Below are 17,149 nucleotides of genomic sequence, written 5' to 3'. Positions count from 1 at the left end.
CAGCTTAATGAAAACTCTGTGTGTGTCTGTAATAATGCTGCGAGCGTTCGTGCGTGATCATGTACGCTGTTTGAACATAAGGGATGGTGCACCCTCACCCCACTCCGGATTGGTAGCATGTGTGAGTGTGTGTGCCTGTGTGTGTGTTTGTTTGTCTGTCTGTCTGTGTGTGTGTTTGTCTGTCAGTGTGTGTGTTTGTCTCTGTGTGATCATGGATCGGTAGTGTGTGCGTGCGTACGTGCGTTTGTGTGTGTGTGTGTGCGTGCGTGCGTGCGTGCGTGCGTGCGTGCGTGTGGCTCTGTGTCTGTATGGGATCACATACATCTGTTTGAACAAAAGGAAGGGTGCACCCTCCACTCCACTCGTGGATTGACCAGTCCAAGCTTCGTTGCAGATGCTGAAGGCACCATACATCACCCCCAAAACACACAACAAAAACAAAATGTGGAATGTTTAATTGTCAATTTAATTATGACATTGTATCAAAATTTATCAAAATATAACAATGAGGTAAGGTTACTGACAATAACAGTGCATTGAAAGACCAATGAGCATAAGCCATCATCATCACCATATATATATGACAAATTATTCTCCAGGCTGTTGAAGGTGCGAAAAAACTCATTTAGTAATGTTCTGGAAACAGCCATAGCCTTCAATAAATTGGTTGAACTAAGGCAACAGCATTACTCTTGAATATACCCAGATAAAAACACTCCCCAATTCACACCAATGTTGATGAGTATGTTAACATTTAGAAAGAAATATTGAACACTTTTTTTTCAGTCACAATTCACAAATAAACCTACCCTATTTATGTTAATTACATGAACCAGCCAAAATTATGAATTTCACAAAAACCGCAACCTTAATACTAAAAATCACAACAAAATGACAAATTTGTTAAATACTGGTACCCAAATAGCAAAACCCCCTCTCCACAGAATCTTGTGCAGGTGTTTCTTAATTGTTTTTTTTTATGAATATCATGAATATATATATATCACGGAAATACACAAATTGTGCACCATTCCAAATAATGATTTTTTGTTTGTTGTTTAATGCTGCACAACGCAATATTCCGGCTATCTGATGGCGATCTGTAAATAATCGAGTCTGGACCAGACAATCCAGTGATTGACATCATGAGCATCGATCCATGCAAATTGGATACAATGACATGCATCAACCAAATCAGCGAGCCTGACCACCTGATTCCGTTAGTCGCCTCTTACGACAAGCATAGTCACCTTTTACGGCAGGCATGGGCTGCTGAAGACCTATTCTACCCCAGATCTTCACTGGTCTCCAAATAATGAGCATTATACAGAAGTGAAACATAAATAAATACACAATGATTAACAAGTAAGATATTCATAACGATCTGTTGAATGATCTCTCTTTGATTCAACAGCCAAACTGTTAACTTGAAAGTTTGATTTTCAAGCAAAGCTTTAAATACCCAAACGATCATTTTGGATGAATTATTATTCATAATGTACCTAAATTATTGGTAAGAAAGTGCATGAAGAATGCTTAATTTCAGAAAAATACATTTCAATCATATTCATATTTTACAAAGTCAATAAACAAATATTAAGTTAATGCAAAGAAGTAGTGGTATGAAATCATGTTGATGTTATTGCTCATGTAAACAGCAGAAAAAAACAACCTGAATTGAAACATCCCTTGCCTAGAGTCTGCTGTGACTGAATAATTCAGTACCAACCCCAATCTCTCCCCTACCCCAAACAAAAAACAACAACCCAAAATCCCCACAAAACCAAAACCAAACAGACAATATCTACGCAATTAGGATACGATGACATGCATCAACCAAGTCAGTAAACTTGACCACCCGATCCTGTTAGTCGCCTCTTACGACAAACATGGGTTGCTGAAGACCAATTCATTTCCAGACGTGTCCATAATAATGCTTGACCGTTTTTGACTGAAAAGTATCCACTGTAGTTTTACTGATTCTTGTTCAAAACAGTGACTTGAGAATCAAATACTTTTTGATAGAGAATCAGCCAGAGTCCGAGAGATGCCACATGGAGGAGGCGGAGGAAAGGCATGACTGCTGGTCCAGTGGGTGGAGTGTAGAAGTCCAGCTTTACCAGGACGATGTCCCCCACAAGGAACATCACACAGCGGCACACCTCCATTATAATGCCCAAGTTACTGAAACACCAACCACAGTTTAGCTCCTTTCTTTCTGTAGAACGAGGTCAATCCTTATTGTCTTCAAGTCATGTTTGTATATTATAAACCTCCTATGTGCTTGTTGACCCTGTGAGGTTTTATCAAATGGTTGAATTTTCCAACAGAGCACATTAGTTTAATCCCTTGCATTCTCGTTTACAACGATTGTAAACCCTCCTATCAAGGCTGACAATGATTGATTGTAAACCCTGCTACAATGGTTACAATCATTGTAAACCCTCCTATCAATGCTGACAATGATTGATTGTGAACCCTGCTATCAAGGCTGACAATGATTGATTGTAAACCCCGCTACAAGGGTTACAATCATTGTAAACCCTCCTATCAATGCTGACAATGATTGATTGTAAACCCTCCTATCAATGCTGACAATGATTGATTGTAAACTCTCCTATCAAGGCTGACAATGATTGATTGTGAACCCTCCTATCAAGGCTGACAATGATTGATTGTGAACCCTGCTATCAAGGCTGACAACGATTGATTGTAAACCCTCCTATCAAGGCTGACAATGATTGATTGTAAACACTCCTATCAAGGCTGACAATGATTGATTGTAAACACTCCTATCAAGGCTGACAATGATTGATTGTAAACCCTCCTATCAAGGCTGACAATGATTGATTGTAAACCCTCCTATCAAGGCTGACAATGATTGATTGTAAACCCCGCTACAAGGGTTACAATCATTGTAAACCCTCCTATCAATGCTGACAATGATTGATTGTAAACCCTCCTATCAATGCTGACAATGATTGATTGTAAACTCTCCTATCAAGGCTGACAATGATTGATTGTGAACCCTGCTATCAAGGCTGACAATGATTGATTGTGAACCCTCCTATCAAGGCTGACAATGATTGATTGTGAACCCTGCTATCAAGGCTGACAACGATTGATTGTAAACCCTCCTATCAAGGCTGACAATGATTGATTGTAAACCCTCCTATCAAGGCTGACAATGATTGATTGTAAACCCTCCTATCAAGGCTGACAATGATTGATTGTTAACCCTCCTATCAAGGCTGACAATGATTGATTGTGAACCCTCCTATCAAGGCTGACAATGATTGATTGTAAACCCTGCTACAAGGGTTACAATCATTGTAAACCCTCCTATCAATGCTGACAATGATTGATTGTAAACCCTCCTATCAATGCTGACAATGATTGATTGTAAACTCTCCTATCAAGGCTGACAATGATTGATTGTGAACCCTGCTATCAAGGCTGACAATGATTGATTGTAAACCCTCCTATCAAGGCTGACAATGATTGATTGTGAACCCTGCTATCAAGGCTGACAACGATTGATTGTAAACCCTCCTATCAAGGCTGACAATGATTGATTGTAAACCCTCCTATCAAGGCTGACAATGATTGATTGTAAACCCTCCTATCAAGGCTGACAATGATTGATTGTAAACCCTCCTATCAAGGCTGACAATGATTGATTGTAAACCCTCCTATCAAGGCTGACAATGATTGATTGTAAACCCTCCTTTGAAGAGTTACTTATACTTCTATACTTATTAATTTGTACTTGGTGTTTCAAACATCCAATGTTCTAAAGTCAAAGACAAGAAATGGAAGTTTTCATTATGGATGACAAGAATCGAACCTCTTACCTCACATATCGTGTTTAGTTTTGTAACCCATCAGGGCAGGTGATGAAAAGTTGTTCATTTTCACATGTCATGAATCCAGTTGGCCGATGCTGCACATTTTTCTTCTCTCACATGCTTTGATCAAATTCCTTTTATTGTTTATTGTCCTGTTTCACTATGAGGTATCTCAATGTTTTCTTACTTTTTCTTTCATTTAGACGGTTCAAAAGTTGGATAAAACACGACTCGGTTTTATTTGAAAATGTAAAAACCACAGACACACACACCAAAATTATCTATGTGATGAGTTGCTTTATAAGTTGGACAAACCATTCTCCTTCTCTATGGCCCCCTTGGTATGTTCCCTCCTGTCAGGGTTTACAATCTCAAGTTATCCTGTGGCGGTTTCTCCTTTACTTAAATCCTTGTTTACTTGGGACATCAGTTGTATAATGAGTTGTCAGAGATTTTGATACAACACCAAATATAACATCTGCAAACTGAGGGAAAGCAAAACCTGAATTGCTGATATTTATTGAAAGACAGTAATTGAGTGAGTATGGTTTTATGCCACTTTTAGCAATATTCCAGCAATATCACAGCAGGAGACACCAGAAATTGGCTTCACACATTGTACCCATGTGGGGAATCGAACCTGGGTCTTAAACATGACGAGTGAACGCTTTAACCACTAGACTACCCTACCACCCTATTGAGAGACTGTTGCTGGGAGCCTGCCTGATCACTGAAATTGTGCAGCGCTTTAAGGGGAATACCCCAGTGACGGGGGCTATTTTGCCTGTCATTTTTATAGTCTGTTTTACACTAATTCTGTTTTTCAAATTCCATTTTGGTCAAGCATTTGTGATTAATTATGCCCTAAAGTAGTAAAATCTGCAAAGTTGCCGTGTTGAGTTTACTTGCCCTGTAAGGCATATATTACTAACTGCAGTGTCTAGAATCAGCTCCAGTTTTGCACAGAACTTGGTATTTAAGAGGCAAGTATTGCAAACATGAACCAAGAGACTGACTATTTCATCTAATCTTACAGGAAGTGCAATACATTGTTTCCTCACCTTCTGTCAAAGAGCCGTCCGTACGTTGTGAGTGAGTAGCCGAGGAACATGATGAACATCAACAGGTAGGACTGGCAGAACATCTGGAACACGACAACTCACCCTCGGAACATAGCTCAAAGGTCAACACAATCTCTGCCGTGAGGGAATAATCTGTTGTGCCATTTGTTTCACGTACAAGCTTATCTTTGAAACTAATGCACTATATTCTCAAATTACCATTGCTTTTGACTAACATTAAAGTCATATAAAAGGGAAAGCACAGTTATGTTTTTCTAATCAGGATCTAAGATGCAACACTCTATAGAAGACATCCTTCACATCTCCAGGGCTAGCAGTTTGGTAAACCTACACTAACCCCAGTATCCATTTCCGTGGTTCTTGTGATCTCAAACTACCTGCCCTTGATTTTCATTAGCCAGTTAGATAATGATAATTTATGATGTAATTAGTAAACTGTATATTGTAATACCAAAGAAAATGCATCATATAGCTACATAGAAGACTAAAATAATTTGCCATTCAGTCTTACCTGTTTACTGTCAAAGAGAAGTTGATATCCCAGAAAGGTGAGGAAGAAGTGTACAACGACATAGACTTTGAGCCACAGCTGGACTTGGGGGTTGTACTGCTTCTCTGGGGCATGAACCTGTAACATGGAGACACATTGTGAGCCACAGCTGGACTGGTGTGTGTGTGTGTGTGTGCGTGTGTGTACTGCTTCTCTGGGGCATGAACCTGTAACAGTGAGTATTGGTAGCACTATTACACTTACGTCAGGAATGTCACTCAGTTCTCCAGTTCTTGGTTTTCCAGGTGCCCATCCGGGGCCAAAGAACAAAGTACACAATTTGTTAGCTGGCCCTTTCATTTCATTGAACCTCTCTATCATGTACTTCAGGAATCCAAACTGGAAAGTAGGCAGAAACAACATTTCAGCCATGTTTACCATGACATCTGATACAGTCAGCAATACATTTACTAAAGCCAGTACCCAAACACGTCAACACCTTCCTTGACAGTTTTAGTAGTTGATTCTGCCACTGTCTTTTGTCAGACATTTGAAAATATGACTGCATTCTGACTAGGAATATATCAGGAATATGGGTAACTATCTCATATCATTTCTTTTCAACGAATTGGAGATTTGTAATGTTTTCTGCAGTATATGAAGACAGGACATTTAAGTTGAACATAGGAGTAGAGATCTGGGTAAGGGTCATGATGGCTGGGTCACTGACAGACTGCATGAGACAGAGGGGAGACACCCTGGTCATGTAATGTTGGTTGGTTGGTCTGTGGTTTAATGCCGCACTCAGCAATATTACAGCTATATGACGACGGTCTGTAAATAATCGAGTCTGGACCAGACAATCCAGTGATTGACATTATGAGCATCAATCCACGCAATTGGGATCGATGACATGCATCAACCAAGACAGTGAGCCTGACCACCCGATCCCGTTAGTCGCCTTTCATGACAAGCATAGTCACCTTTTACGACAAGCATGGGTTGCTGAAGACCTATTCTACCCCGGAATCTTCATGGGTCTAGTCATGTAAGGGGGAAGCTTCACAAAACTAGGATCATAACAAAATGAGGGGAAAGGGTAAGATTCATAGTACACCCTTGGTTTAAAATTGTTTTATACCTTCAAATTCTTTTACTGATCTTACATGCTCACATTGCTAGAAATTCATATTTGGAGTGACAGAGGGTCTGGGCCAAGCAAACCAATGGTTGACAGCATGAACAACAATCCATGATGTCAGGGCAAGATGACACACAATCACCTAGGTCACACTACCCGTGAAGATCTGGGGTAGAATAGGTCTTCAGCAACCCATACATGCCGTAAAAGGCGACTATGCTTGTCTTAAGAGGCGACTAACGGGATCAGGTGGCCAGGCTTGCTGACTTGGTTGAAGCATGTCATTGATCCCCATTGCGTGGGTCAATGCTCATGATGTCAATCACTGGATTGTCTGGTCTAGACTCGATTATTTACAGACCGCCGTCATATAGCTTAAATATTGCTGGGTGGCCTAAAACAACAAACCAACCAACCAACCTAGGTCACCCATGACAACTACCTAATTGTCAATCACTTAGTGTTCACAAGCATGTGGTGCTGTGGACCTGTTCTCAGAATTCCCACTGGGTTCCAGTACATCCATGCTACACAGTCTGCAGATACATGCAGGCAGAAAGTTAAAGTTTCCCCCTTTATTCACAAATACTGCAGTGATGCACGCACCTGAACCCAGAACTGGTCAAATGTGTTGAGTGGATGGGTCAGGCCATACACAACCTCTTCCGCCTCAGGTTCAAAGGTGCCTTGAAATGAGCAAAATTTAACCTGTACATAAATGATCAACACAAAATATTACCTGTATTGAACATACACAAATGTAGGAGACATGAATCTCCCAACACAAAACCATACAATAGGGCCACCTCCCTGGTCTAGTGGATAGAGTGTCTACCTAGAGAGCAGAACGCCAGTTTTTCAATAGGATGTAAAATGATTGTACTTGTTGTTACCCTGCTTGACACTCTGCATTTAAGGGCAAGTAAAGTCAGCATAGCAACTTTGCAGATTCTAATACATTGTACTTTAGGGCATACTTAATCACTATGCTTGACCAAGAATATATTTGAAAACGGAAATAACTTAAAATAGATGACAAAAAACGCCAGGTGAAATGGTTCCCAACACAAAATATTCTGCCACTGAGTCAAATCTACTTACTTGAGTTAAAACAGGTTTTCAGTTTCAACGATTATGATGATCGGGCTGACGCCCAGTTTGCCTGCTTCTGCCTTGGATTTTTTAATACATATGTCTATTTTCTGTCTGCTCATCCATTTGATTTCCATGCCCAAAATTATGTCACCTTAGTAACAACACTGAAGATGCCTTCAATTGTTTACTCTGGGGATTAATCCCTGACAGGGATATATACAATGGCTAAGGAACACAAGATAGATAAATGCGACAAACGTATCAAATGGCTTTAGGCCACGCCCCCAAATAGGTTTCGATTATAGAGCATGCGATTTCAGCACTTTCATGTGGACATTTAAATACTTTCTAAGGATATTTTGCATTTTTCTCTATCGGAAATTGATGAAAGGTATCTTGGAAAATTGATATTCACATCAAGATCGCAATTCACTTTTTTCACTTTACTTGCACTTTTAAGTGATAAAACAAGACCTGGTCGGCATGGAGTCGGTATACTGTGTCTGTGTGGTGTATCCATGTTAAAACTGTGGCACGGCATCTCAGAAGGCGAGCACTATATAACCAGTATTAGTGTGGACTAGTACAAGCATACACACACACATTGCTTTATGAGAGCAATAACCTAAGAGGTGATGTTAAACCCTATTTCACCTCACATTATAATGTTTTTTTCATAAAAATCATGATAAATTTTCTTCAAAGCAATGACTGAAAATTATTTTTTTCTTGTTACTTTGTCCAAATGTATCTTGCTTCATGAAATACACAGATCCTCCTGCCTTAGTCACCTACCAAACAGCCTGTCCCAGATGATGAGAGTCTGTACACAGCTCCTCCTGTCTCAGTAACCTACCAAACAGCCTGTCCCAGATGATGAGAGTCTGCACACAGCTCCTCCTGCCTTAGTCACCTACCAAACAGCCTGTCCTAGATGATGGGAGTCTGTACACAGCTCCACCTGCCATAGTCACCTACCAAACAGCCTGTCCTAGATGATGAGAGTCTGTACACAGCTCCTCCTGCCTTAGTCACCTACCTAACAGCCTGTCCCAGATGATGAGAGTCTGTACACAGCTCCTCCTGCCTTAGTCACCTACCAAACAGCCTGTCCCAGATGATGAGAGTCTGTACACAGCTCCTCCTGCCTTAGTCACCTACCAAACAGCCTGTCCCAGATGATGAGAGTCTGCACACAGCTCCTCCTGCCTTAGTCACCTACAAAACAGCCTGTCCTAGATGATGAGAGTCTGTACACAGCTCCTCCTACCATAGTCACCTACCTAACAGCCTGTCCTAGATGATGAGAGTCTGTACACAGCTCCTCCTGCCTTAGTCACCTACCTAACAGCCTGTCCCAGATGATGAGAGTTTGTACACAGCTCCTCCTGCCATAGTCACCTACCAAACAGCCTGTCCTAGATGATGAGAGTCTGTACACAGCTCCTCCTGCCTTAGTCACCTACCTAACAGCCTGTCCCAGATGATGAGAGTCTGCACACAGCTCCTCCTGCCTTAGTCACCTACAAAACAGCCTGTCCCAGATGATGAGAGTCTGTACACACAGATCCTCCTGCCTTAGTCACCTACCTAACAGCCTGTCCCAGATGATGAGAGTCTGTACACACAGATCCTCCTGCCTTAGTCACCTACCAAACAACCTGTCCCAGATGATGAGAGTCTGTACACAGCTCCTCCTGTCTCAGTAACCTACCAAACAGCCTGTCCCAGATGATGAGAGTCTGCACACAGCTCCTCCTGCCTTAGTCACCTACAAAACAGCCTGTCCTAGATGATGAGAGTCTGTACACAGCTCCTCCTACCATAGTCACCTACCAAACAGCCTGTCCTAGATGATGAGAGTCTGTACACAGCTCCTCCTGCCTTAGTCACCTACCTAACAGCCTGTCCCAGATGATGAGAGTTTGTACACAGCTCCTCCTGCCATAGTCACCTACCAAACAGCCTGTCCTAGATGATGAGAGTCTGTACACAGCTCCTCCTGCCTTAGTCACCTACCTAACAGCCTGTCCCAGATGATGAGAGTCTGTACACCGCTCCTCCTGCCTTAGTCACCTACCAAACAGCCTGTCCCAGATGATGAGAGTTTGTACACAGCTCCTCCTGCCTTAGTCACCTACCTAACAGCCTGTCCCAGATGATGAGAGTCTGTACACAGCTCCTCCTGCCATAGTCACCTACCTAACAGCCTGTCCTAGATGATGAGAGTCTGTACACAGTTCCTCCTGCCATAGTCACCTACCTAACAGCCTGTCCTAGATGATGAGAGTCTGTACACCGCTCCTCCTGCCTTAGTCACCTACCTAACAGCCTGTCCCAGATGATGAGAGTCTGTACACAGCTCCTCCTGCCATAGTCACCTACCAAACAGCCTGTCCCAGATGATGAGAGTCTGTACACAGCTCCTCCTGTCTCAGTCACCTACCAAACAGCCTGTCCCAGATGATGAGAGTCTGTACACAGCTCCTCCTGTCTCAGTCACCTACCAAACAGCCTGTCCCAGATGATGAGAGTCTGTACACAGATCCTCCTGCCTTAGTCACCTACCAAATAGCCTGTCCCAGATGATGAGTACTAAATAGCCTGTCCCAGATAATGAGAGTCTGTACACAGATCCTCCTGCCATAGTCACCTACCAAACAGCCTGTCCCAGATGATGAGAGTCCCTGCATAGTTCTTGTCTATACAGTATCTGTTCCTCCCATGATGCACTCGGTGGTGGCTCGGAGTGTTGAGGACGTACTCCAGTGGGCCTAGCGATCTCACATACTGGAACAAACATTACTCAGTGTACAGTGGAATCTACCACTGGATGGGATATTAATAACGTTAAGACAAATGGCAAGAGCTTATTCCCATGGTTTATCTGCTTTTGATAGGACATTCTTATTCAAATATTATCACCAAATTTGGAAAATTTCTCTGGACATTTTGGATGACAATCAGACAACATGGTCAATGAAACCCAGTAAGATACATGATTCAGATAAGATACATGAATAATGATGTAACATATAATATATGCAAGTTAAACATGTGTTAAAGTTTGTCTGTCACAGCAATAATGGCAGTCTGTAAATAATCGTGTGATTTACATCATGAGCATTGATCTATGCAGTTGGGATAAGATAACATGCATCAACCAAGTCAGCCAGCCTGACCACTCAATCCCATTTGTTGCCTTCTTACGACAAGCATGGGTTGCTTAGACCAATTCTAACATGGACATTCATGGGGGCATTTGCAAGTTATAAGAAAAGTCCCACTTTGAGATCAGCATGATCAGTAAATATGCATAATGAGTAAGTGTAGACATGTGTACATGAGCTATGTTTGGCTATACAAATATGTACTGTGTGCATTCTGAATCTGAGGTAGTGAAACCACCTTCTCCATCCCAAATCCTTGCCCTAACATCCTGTCACCATGGTTACCCTCCCATGTACCTCCTTGACTGACCATGCTGTGACCATGGTAATCGGACTGACCTATAACATCCTGTCACCATGGTTACCCTCCCATGTACCTCCTTGACTGACCATGCTGTGACCATGGTGATCGGACTGACCTATAACATCCTGTCACCATGGTTACCCTCCCATGTACCTCCTTCACTGACCATGCTGTGACCATGGTGATCGGACTGACCTATAACATCCTGTCACCATGGTTACCCACCCATGTACCTCCTTGACTGACCATGCTGTGACCATGGTGATCGGACTGACCTATAACATCCTGTCACCTTGGTTACCCACCCATGTACCTCCTTGACTGACCATGCTGTGACCATGGTGATCGGACTGACCTATAACATCCTGTCACCTTGGTTACCCACCCATGTACCGCCTTGATTGACCATGCTGTGACCATGGTGATCTGACTGACCTCTAACATCCTGTCACCATGGTTACCCACCCATGAACCTACTTGATTGATCACGCTGTGACCATGGTGATCTGACTGACCTCTGTATGGATCCAGAACTGGTACAGGATGTTGAGCTCATGGTGCAAAATGAAGATAGAAGGTGGGATGAACGGAGCCATCGGGAGGTAGAACACCTGAGGACAATGTCAAGTATGTTTGCATGAAAATAACAAACAAGGAAGAAACATACATGTGGTGAGGTGAAATGGGGTTTAACATCGCCTCCAAAATTATTGCACTTATATAGCGCCATGCATGCACTTTTTTTCATGCCCGATATATCCCAGGAGCAAGCATCCAGGGCCCCAAGATGGCTGCGTATTTATTGAATGAGTAAACATTATGTTGTACCAGCATCTTGTTTTGTTCCCTTTATGAACTTAATGTATCAGATTGCTTCAGAATTAAAAATTTAGAATCATACAATATATCATGATACGTATCGTAATACAGCAGGGGTAGAAACTAACATATTTAGTCCACTAGTCCTTATAATGATATCATATAGCAAACCCTAAAAAATGGAAAATTTCTACTTGTCCTTATGATACCTTAACTATTGGGCAGTTTGGCAAGGACTACAGGATGAGTGCCAATTTCTAACACTGTACAGCCTTGTGTATTGCAATATATTGTGATACACTTTTAACCTCCAATAACCATCCCTAATGAATACCCCTGAGACACAGAACACTGACATTGAGCCGAGCAGTCCTAGTTTTAGCCCCTTAGTGCCAAGCGCCAGATAGAGTAAGGAGAAGAGCCATCTTATAACGTATTTTGGTATGACGCGGCAGAGGAGAGAACCCCAGGCCTTTCGCTCTCTGGGTGGACGCTCTACCACTGGACCTGGGAGGCGGCACACACACACACACACAATGGCAACATACCCATGTGTACACTGAAGTTTGGTGTACCTGATGGTTGCCTCTGTAATAATAAAGTAGCTCTCACCCATGATGTGTATCCCTGTAAGACTGACTGTCTCAAAGCTGTTGTAAAATTGTAGTATTCGGAGCTGTGATGGACCTGGTGAGCTGCCCACATGAAATTCACCTCTGAAACACAATGACTTCTTTACAATGGGTATGTTCAGAATTCAACAAATATGCCATGTATACTGCAAAGACAAATATGAATACAAACTTGACATGCTTAACTCCTCACAATAATCAGTAACTAATGATTTGAAGTTCATAGCAGGCATTGAAACAGATAGGAATAAATGTGCGAGTGTATTACAGGTACTGAATGTATTGATACACTACTCCACTTCAGACAGGGATATTTGTGTCTTTCCATGATACACAAAACTGATTCTCATAATATATCATATTCATATTTATATAGAATGACATAGCTGATTATTCTAACTGTTTGATTCGCATTCTGGAAGTTAGTGAGTAAGTAAGAAAAACATACAACTTTATGGATAATAATCTTCTGGCTTATTGCACATAGCGACTTTTCGATGTAGATTCTTACACCGTTATCAAACTGGAGTGACAACAGAGAGAGATATTTGGAGATTTTACGAGCGCTTCAACCTCTGGCTATTTCGCACTCGGCGAGTGACAACAACCAAGTGATGGGAGGTATATATGCATGACATGTTGTGATTAGCAGCAGATTAAGATTGACAACAACAGGTAATAGATAACAAGGAGCATACAGATAACTGGATGAAGCCAAAAGTACAGGGTTTTTTAAGCACCCCCCTACCCCCACCCCTCCAATAAAATAAAATAATTATGTATAAAAAAATTATTTGTAAAAATGGAACTGAGTTATTTTTTCATGGCCCACCCCTTAACCCCCCCCCCCCCCCCCCCCCCCCCCTAAATAAATGACCAGGCCCCTAAGCATGTCGTCAACAAGAAGAATACTTTTGACCCACCTACAAACTCTCTGAATGTCACTTCACCTTGAGCAAGATAATCATGAAAACAAGCAGCTGTAACTTTGCCCTTTTCCAAGGTTTATCTTGTGAAAGATAGTATTTATAAAGCAACAGTTAGCATGTTCATTTGCTCATTGTCAATTATCACATCTTTGTTTAACGAACAAAACATTTTGGTTAAAAACATATTATTTCTAAGTTAGGCAGCAAGAATTTATCTTAACCATACCATGCCAAAATACAAGTATTTTTCAACCCGGTCATATAAGTTAAATAACATAGTGAAATAAACATGTAAATGATGTGTTAAACATGCAAGTACCGATATATTACAGGTAATGGAACAAATACTTGGTATAATAAAGTTGGATACCATGTGCAAGACGATGGAACCAGTAGTAGCCTAGGTCCATGCCCAGGAAGCACAACCACCAGGTGTACGGGGAGTCCCAGGGCAGCACATGCAGCGGGAAGTTTTCATGCACCCATATGTATGCTGCAATATGAAGGGATCTGAACAAAAGTCTGAAAATAAATAACCACAGAGTTAGTTGGATACACACTGTTTCCACATGATGCTAGAAATGTCTTATTAAATTAATTGATGTGTCAAACTGTTTCGCCATAGTTATTATGAACAAATACTCACAATGGAAGTCTGGAAAACATTCCTGCTCCGACTGAAGTGAGTCCATCATTGAGACTTCTTTTTCCGTCTCCACGAAGAAGCATTACAATGAACTCAACTGCTATAAAGCCAAGGAAGAAAGGGGCTGACTGCAAGTAGACAATGATAAATTCTATTCAAAAACAGAGCCAACATGCATTTCAATTGGTTTATCAAAACAATGAATACAGTCAAACACTGAGTCCCAGCAAATGAGAAAGCTGAAGTATTGGACTGATAATTACAAAGTATGTACAATCATCAGGGCTGGAAACATTTCTTCAAACCAATTTGTCCTGCAGGGCAAGCAGATATAATTTTGTAATTTTGCACTCTTCCTGCAATAATTTCACTTGCCTTATTAAATTTTATGTAGTCTTATGTTCTCAGTTATTATTAGTTTCTATAATTTCGGTAACCTTTGAGTTGAAGATATGTATGAGAAACCTTTCAAAAAACTTTACAGTCACTGCCATCTACATTCATCTCTGCCCATTCAAAGTCACTCAGCCATGAACATTTCGTTTTTGTTTTTTTTACAGTCTGACATACTGTTTGTAAAAAATAAATTCAATTTTTGGCCTGTTTGGTAATCAAGTCATGTTTTTTCTCGTCAACCCCACCATTCCCGATTAAAATCAGCCATTACCCTAAAAACATCATTCACTTTCTGACGTGCCCAGGGGACGCAACTCGACTCAACTCAGACACCTGTGCCCCCCAAATATTTATGAAATATCACAGACAATAAGATAATAATAAACGTGTCACACATTTCATATATGTCACAATCTGTACATCAAGAATAGACAAAAGATCTAAACAGATAAACAATCGGTCATGTAAAGAATTTCATACTTTTAAAAAGTAGTCAGCCATGTCACAAACACTTTAATTTACAATGTCAAGTCATCTGAAGAATTCGCTGTTCGGGATATGCAGTCCAGTCCAGTTTTTGCAGTCACCATAGATCCTGAGTCATATAAATAATTTCTATTGAGTAAATTGATTAATTAGCCCACATCTTATGCATTTACTTAATAATCAGATCAACACATAACCCACACATAATTTATAAATATGAAAGTGAACATTTATTTTGTCTTATATCTTTTTCATTTAATAAAACAGCCTTGAACGTGCAAATCATAGCTTTTTTGAGCAGCACCATCAGAGATCTATTTTAGACTACATTTTAGTTGTCCCTGTGACTTGGACCATTTAAATTTGAACAGATTGACAACAATTCACTGAGATGGACTGAGATTCCCATCCTTGTACAGACGCCAAGAGGCAAATATCTCTTCCTGTGAACTGGCAGATGTCTTCCTTATGTATTGTTGCAGCTTGTCATCTTGCTGTAGTTGTTATGTATTGACAATGGGTTTGATATATATATCTTATGTATCCTTCAGTACACTTGGTCCTCACCCCATGTTTATACCCATCACTCTTACCCTCAAATCAAATGAGTGCGATCAATTAACCCAGTATGAATTACAAAAGCTGGCTTGGTAAAGACAACATACACAGGTTTCACTACTGATCAGAGTTTATTGATCATATTTTGCATTAATAGAACAAAGTATTTTTTTTAATTATAGTTTTTCACGTGGCCAATTTGTTTTTTGATGTGGCCTTTTTAAATAGGGTTTGTGGCCGTTTTGACTTTTTACTTGTTGGTGTGGCCCTAATTTTCACTTGGGTGTCTGTGGCCCTTTTGACCTGTTCGCTATCATGACAAATAGAACAAACACCATGTTATGAGGTCTAGCTATATATCCCTTAAACATGCCATAAGATTCCTATAAATCATATTGGTATAATCCATAATATATCTCTGTAATGTAGTTTGTTGATAGTTTAAAGAGGGACTAGAGAGACCTGCTAGGGCTGTTACTTTACCACTCGACTAGAGTTGACACGAAATGGCCATCCGGCTGTAGTTTATACATCTGCAAACTTGTACACGTAAGCATGCAGGAAACGTGTAGACATGCCACAAGAAAAACAGTTTTACTTTTGCTGTCATATTAAATAAAGCTACCGTATTTGACGTAATAAGCGCCCTGCTCTAATAAGCGCCCACGGTGACATTTGCGAAGATATTGGCTAGTGAATAATCCCAATAGGCACCCCTTCCGATTGATCAATGTACACAAGACATTATGGACAATTAAATTATGGAAAAATATATCTGTCGTACATAAATATTTCAGCATAAATAACGATATTTATCTTTCAACTCAGCTTTTTTCATCAAAATAATATTCTAATAAGAGCCCCCTATTTCTAATTTTGAGAGCGCCCTGGGCGCTTATTACGTCGAATACGGCACTTTGACCCGTACCTTGGCATACTTACTTCTTTAATGTATTGAGGTACATCTTCAGCTTTCTCAAACGACGTTTCATTTGGTGTCACGAAATAAAACATTCGCCTCAAGTGAGTGGTCAGCGGGGCTTTCATCATCGAATCCATCGTTATGTTTTACTGGAACTGGTACCTAGGTTCTAAATATAAAAAAATCACTCATCAATCCAACTTGGTAACTGGCTGATAACAACAACCTGCAGACGACGCGAACGGTGTTTAGTATATTTGATACCCGAATAAAAAAACTTGTACCATAGTTAACAACTTTTTGTAAACGCCTGGTGAGGCATATTAAGGAATATTTGTGCTGGATTATTAAATCATTTCTATGTCTACTTACAATCGTGCCTTCTTCTATCATAATATATTATTATTATTTTTTCGTGCTGTAGAGTAAGTTTCCCTCATCCTAAGAACATAATTATATAGGGAATATTTTTAAATAACACCGGACCAAAGTTCATATGCCACTTACAACCATGACAATAAGAAATAATTGTCATTAAAAAAATTCAAACACAACTTACAAAAGTTTATTATTTGCATCACGACCAATTCAAATATTTCAATTAGTTTATGATCAAAACTTATTAAAACTC

General features: G+C 40.5%; 1 protein-coding gene across 1 annotated transcript; it reads right to left on the bottom strand.

Annotated features, from left to right (window-relative positions):
- Positions 1 to 447: 447 nt before the first annotated feature.
- Positions 448 to 16,752, bottom strand: LOC124116096 (alkylglycerol monooxygenase-like). The gene is made up of 11 exons (XM_046477315.2): positions 16,539 to 16,752; positions 14,157 to 14,284; positions 13,881 to 14,032; positions 12,562 to 12,665; positions 11,646 to 11,741; positions 10,314 to 10,446; positions 7,168 to 7,247; positions 5,685 to 5,819; positions 5,442 to 5,558; positions 4,910 to 4,992; positions 448 to 2,184 (listed from the first exon to the last, which is right to left on the bottom strand). The coding sequence occupies exons 1-11, from the start codon at positions 16,653 to 16,655 to the stop codon at positions 1,974 to 1,976; spliced, it is 1,356 nt and encodes a 451-aa protein (XP_046333271.1). The 5' UTR covers positions 16,656 to 16,752; the 3' UTR covers positions 448 to 1,973.
- Positions 16,753 to 17,149: the final 397 nt, after the last annotated feature.

This window comes from Haliotis rufescens, unplaced genomic scaffold (assembly GCF_023055435.1).
Source record: "Haliotis rufescens isolate VD_foot unplaced genomic scaffold, xgHalRufe1.0.p SCAF_4, whole genome shotgun sequence".
NCBI classification, from domain to species: Eukaryota; Metazoa; Mollusca; class Gastropoda; order Lepetellida; family Haliotidae; genus Haliotis; species Haliotis rufescens.
Note: the sequence above shows the minus strand (reverse complement) of the source record. Positions and strands in the feature narration are given on the sequence as shown.

Excerpts from the sequence above, each read along its gene's own strand:
- LOC124116096 (XM_046477315.2), bottom strand. The coding sequence starts at position 16,655 with ATGGATTCGATGATGAAAGCCCCGCTGACCACTCACTTGAGGCGAATG. Across the intron at positions 14,285-16,538 it reads TACCTCAATACATTAAAGAA|TCAGCCCCTTTCTTCCTTGG; the intron begins GTAAGTATGCCA and ends GTCTACTTGCAG. Across the intron at positions 11,742-12,561 it reads TACAGGGATACACATCATGG|GTGTTCTACCTCCCGATGGC; the intron begins GTGAGAGCTACT and ends CATTGTCCTCAG.